The sequence below is a fragment of the Lagenorhynchus albirostris genome, chromosome X (assembly GCF_949774975.1).
Source record: "Lagenorhynchus albirostris chromosome X, mLagAlb1.1, whole genome shotgun sequence".
In the NCBI taxonomy this organism is placed as follows: domain Eukaryota; kingdom Metazoa; phylum Chordata; class Mammalia; order Artiodactyla; family Delphinidae; genus Lagenorhynchus; species Lagenorhynchus albirostris.
The window spans coordinates 88,609,768-88,612,880 of NC_083116.1; the positions used below are offsets into that span (position 1 = coordinate 88,609,768).

The 3,113-nt window shown below is 42.8% G+C and overlaps 1 protein-coding gene across 1 annotated transcript in view; it reads left to right on the forward strand.

The window, feature by feature from the left end:
* The window catches only part of AKAP4 (A-kinase anchoring protein 4), an 11,823-nt gene extending 11,167 nt beyond the window's left edge, over positions 1-656 (forward strand). Inside the window, 1 exon segment of the mRNA XM_060137347.1 lies at positions 501-656. Within this exon segment, the coding sequence (XP_059993330.1) occupies positions 501-656 (156 nt within the window).
* Positions 657-3,113: the final 2,457 nt, after the last annotated feature.

Here is a 3,113-nt window from a genome sequence, read left to right on the forward strand (position 1 = left end):
CTTATGTTTTGCACACGTGTGCATGCACACACACACACACACACACACACACACACACACACACCCCACAGCTGTGTTTCCTACATTAGATGGATTCCAGAGAAATAAAATACTGAACCAAATTATCCTCCCTATTTCCAATCTCATGTACTTTTTTTTAGGGAGGCAGGGGAATGGCAACCCCTAACCTTGACCTAGAAATCAGTACAGATTAACTGAAGGATCCCAGTACCTGATGAAAAGTATTAGTGAACACAATTGATTCCAGAGTTTGTTTTTTGAAGCTCAAAAAGAAAGGACCTTTGGCATTTTAATCTATGCCATTAGAGGAGGGTCCAGAAAAAAGGAAAGCCATGTCAGCAGCCTCCAGTCCTGGACCTGTGGCAGCCTTTAATCCTAGAATCATAGGCAGGAAGGTGGGTGGGGTATAGTAGACTTTCTCCGTCGGGGCCCTGGCTCCAAAAGCATCATGTGACTCAAGGTATCTGCTCTCTCCACAGCTTCCTGAAGTTTCAGCTAAAGCAGCAGAGAAGGGGTACAGGGTAGGAGATCTTCTTCAAGAGGTCATGAAGTTCACCAAGGAACAACCACTGGATGAAGCCGTGGGAAACATGGCTAGAAAACAACTGCTAGACTGGCTGCTCACTAACCTGTGAGCCAACAATTCTTTCTCCTCTCCGTTTACTCCCCACCCCCAGCAGCATTCTATCCCAGCTGGAGCACCCTCTACCATCAGACCAGTGAACTGCACGCTGCACGACTGTATTTTCCAATACATCTGAGCAGTTGGACTGTGCAAATACAGGGTGTCCAACAAACTGGGCAAGAACTTGAATAAAAAAAACTTTTTTTAAATTGTGTCATTGTTTTCTTGGTCAGATATATCCGAGGCAAGGGAGGGGAATGCGTCCAATTTCAAGGACTGGTGATACAGTGTTGGACTTGTGTCCGGATCTCACCCTGGGTTATTTTCTAAGCACCCAAGACACAGGGATATAACCCATGTCCAAGTTCCTAAGTCATCCGGTTTATCCAAATCTCAGTTCACAAGCTATTTAGAGTTTTGCCACCTGTGGTCTCCCTGTTTCTCCCAGCATTTCACAGTTAACTTGATAATCCCCCTTCTAATCCCAAGGATGCAGCTTTCTTGATCACTTTTAAGAGTTTGTAGATGGGCTAGCTTAGATGAAAAACAAACTGAAGAAAGTATATTACCCACGGACACACATACACTCCCAGTGTTCACTGCCCATGGTTAAACACTATCCAGAACTACAATGGGATCTGATCCTCCCCCACACATAATAAAGCTTCCTTATAAGTCATTTCCTCCAACTGATGAGATTTCCTTGTTTTCCAGCAGTCTGAGAGAAAAATTTGCAGAGAACAAAGCTACAGAATGGTAAATTCTTCACAGCCACCTTATGTGAATCCCAATGTCTCCTTTGAGACTAGCACTAAATTCCTAGATTTGCTCTATGCTTCTCAGAAGTCTATCACAATGCTATAATTCATTACAAATCAGATCAAGACAGTGGTTTCAGCCCTGTGGTCCTCTGTTAGCTAGTTTGCTGTGGCATTCCTTGGCACCTTTGAAGTGCTTGTGGCTTAGTAGAACAAGCACAGATGTGGCTTCCTTCTCGACTCAAAAGTTAAAGCTTTGGCCTCTTACTAGTTGCATGGCCTTAGAGTCACCTAGGTAGACTCTGAGCCTTTTCCTTTATCTGCAAAATGTAGACAAAAATTACCCTCTCTGTTTAGAGGTTAAACTAGAAGAATAGATGTAATGATGCTTTGCAAGGAGAATCTTGTTACAAATTAGATATGGGATTGAAGTTGTACCTCTCAAAGCCCATCCTAACACAGTTGCAAGTGCCCTTGATATATTTCCAAACTGAAAGCAAGATCCTCTGAGTGTGGGACCCAGAAAGGCACATTTTGGGGGAGATAAGAAGCATACAGACAAACTTTGACAACTTCTCTACAATGCCTGGACCAGTCAGATAGAAGTAAAGGTAGGCTCCTTCAAAGCCAGGATTTTAAAACTCCCCAGCCCTTCTAAAGCTAATCAAACCTTTTCTAGTCTCACCCCGACCCCATGAAAAGCTTTGGAGTTAAGCTACCACAGAACATTCTCTTTGTCCTTGAAGAAAATCCTTAATAAACAAATCCCGGGACCAGGTCTGCATTTCTGATGACTCAGTCCTCCCTGAGCACAGCTGGGTCCCATAGTACTTTACTTCCTTGATTAACTCGGCTCTTGACTTACTCCTGATTTTTATTATGAGGCGGCCTTGGGGATTCTTTGGAATGTGGAAATAGAGCAAAGGAAGTTATATGTTCTGTTAAATGAGGGCCATTGGGGCAAAATGGTCTCTAAGGGCCCTTCCAGCTCTGACATTTGAGGATTCTAAGAGTTTCTCTTCCATAATTTCTCAGGGAAACTTGTGTGGATGAGGTAAGATCAGGGTGAGGAAACTTGATTTTTGCCAGAGCTAACTGACAGACTCCAGCAGAGAAAGGAATGCTTTGGGCCAGACAGGGCCCTGACAAGGATCTGGAGGAGCTCAACAGGCCTTGGGGTTTATTCCTGGAGGGTGAGACCCTGACCTTTCACCCCTCTAAATGGGGAAGTGATCCCAGGCATCCTATTAGCAATGTGGCCACTGCCAGCAGCTAGAAATGGACAAAGGCTTCTGCTGAGCTGAAAGCCCCACATATAGGAAAGGGATGACAGGAGCAGAAGGAGAAGGAAAACAGGATTATCTCCTGGCAGGCAGCAGAAAAAACTTGGTAATCAAAATCAGTAGTTTTTTTTAATTGAAGTATAGTTGATTTACAATGTTGTGTTACTTTTTGCTGTACAGCAAAGTGACTCTGTCATACATATATACTTTTTCATATGCTTTTCCATTATGGTTTATCACAGGATAATGAATATAGTTCCCTGTGCTATACAGTAGGACCTTGTTGTTTATTCATCCTATATCTATAATAGTTTGCACCTGCTAATCCCAAACTCCCCAAATCAATAGCTTTAATGTACCATTTAAGAAATCAAAATTAATGCAAAGTATCAAAGTGTCAAATATTGTAATAAAGAGGATTAGTAA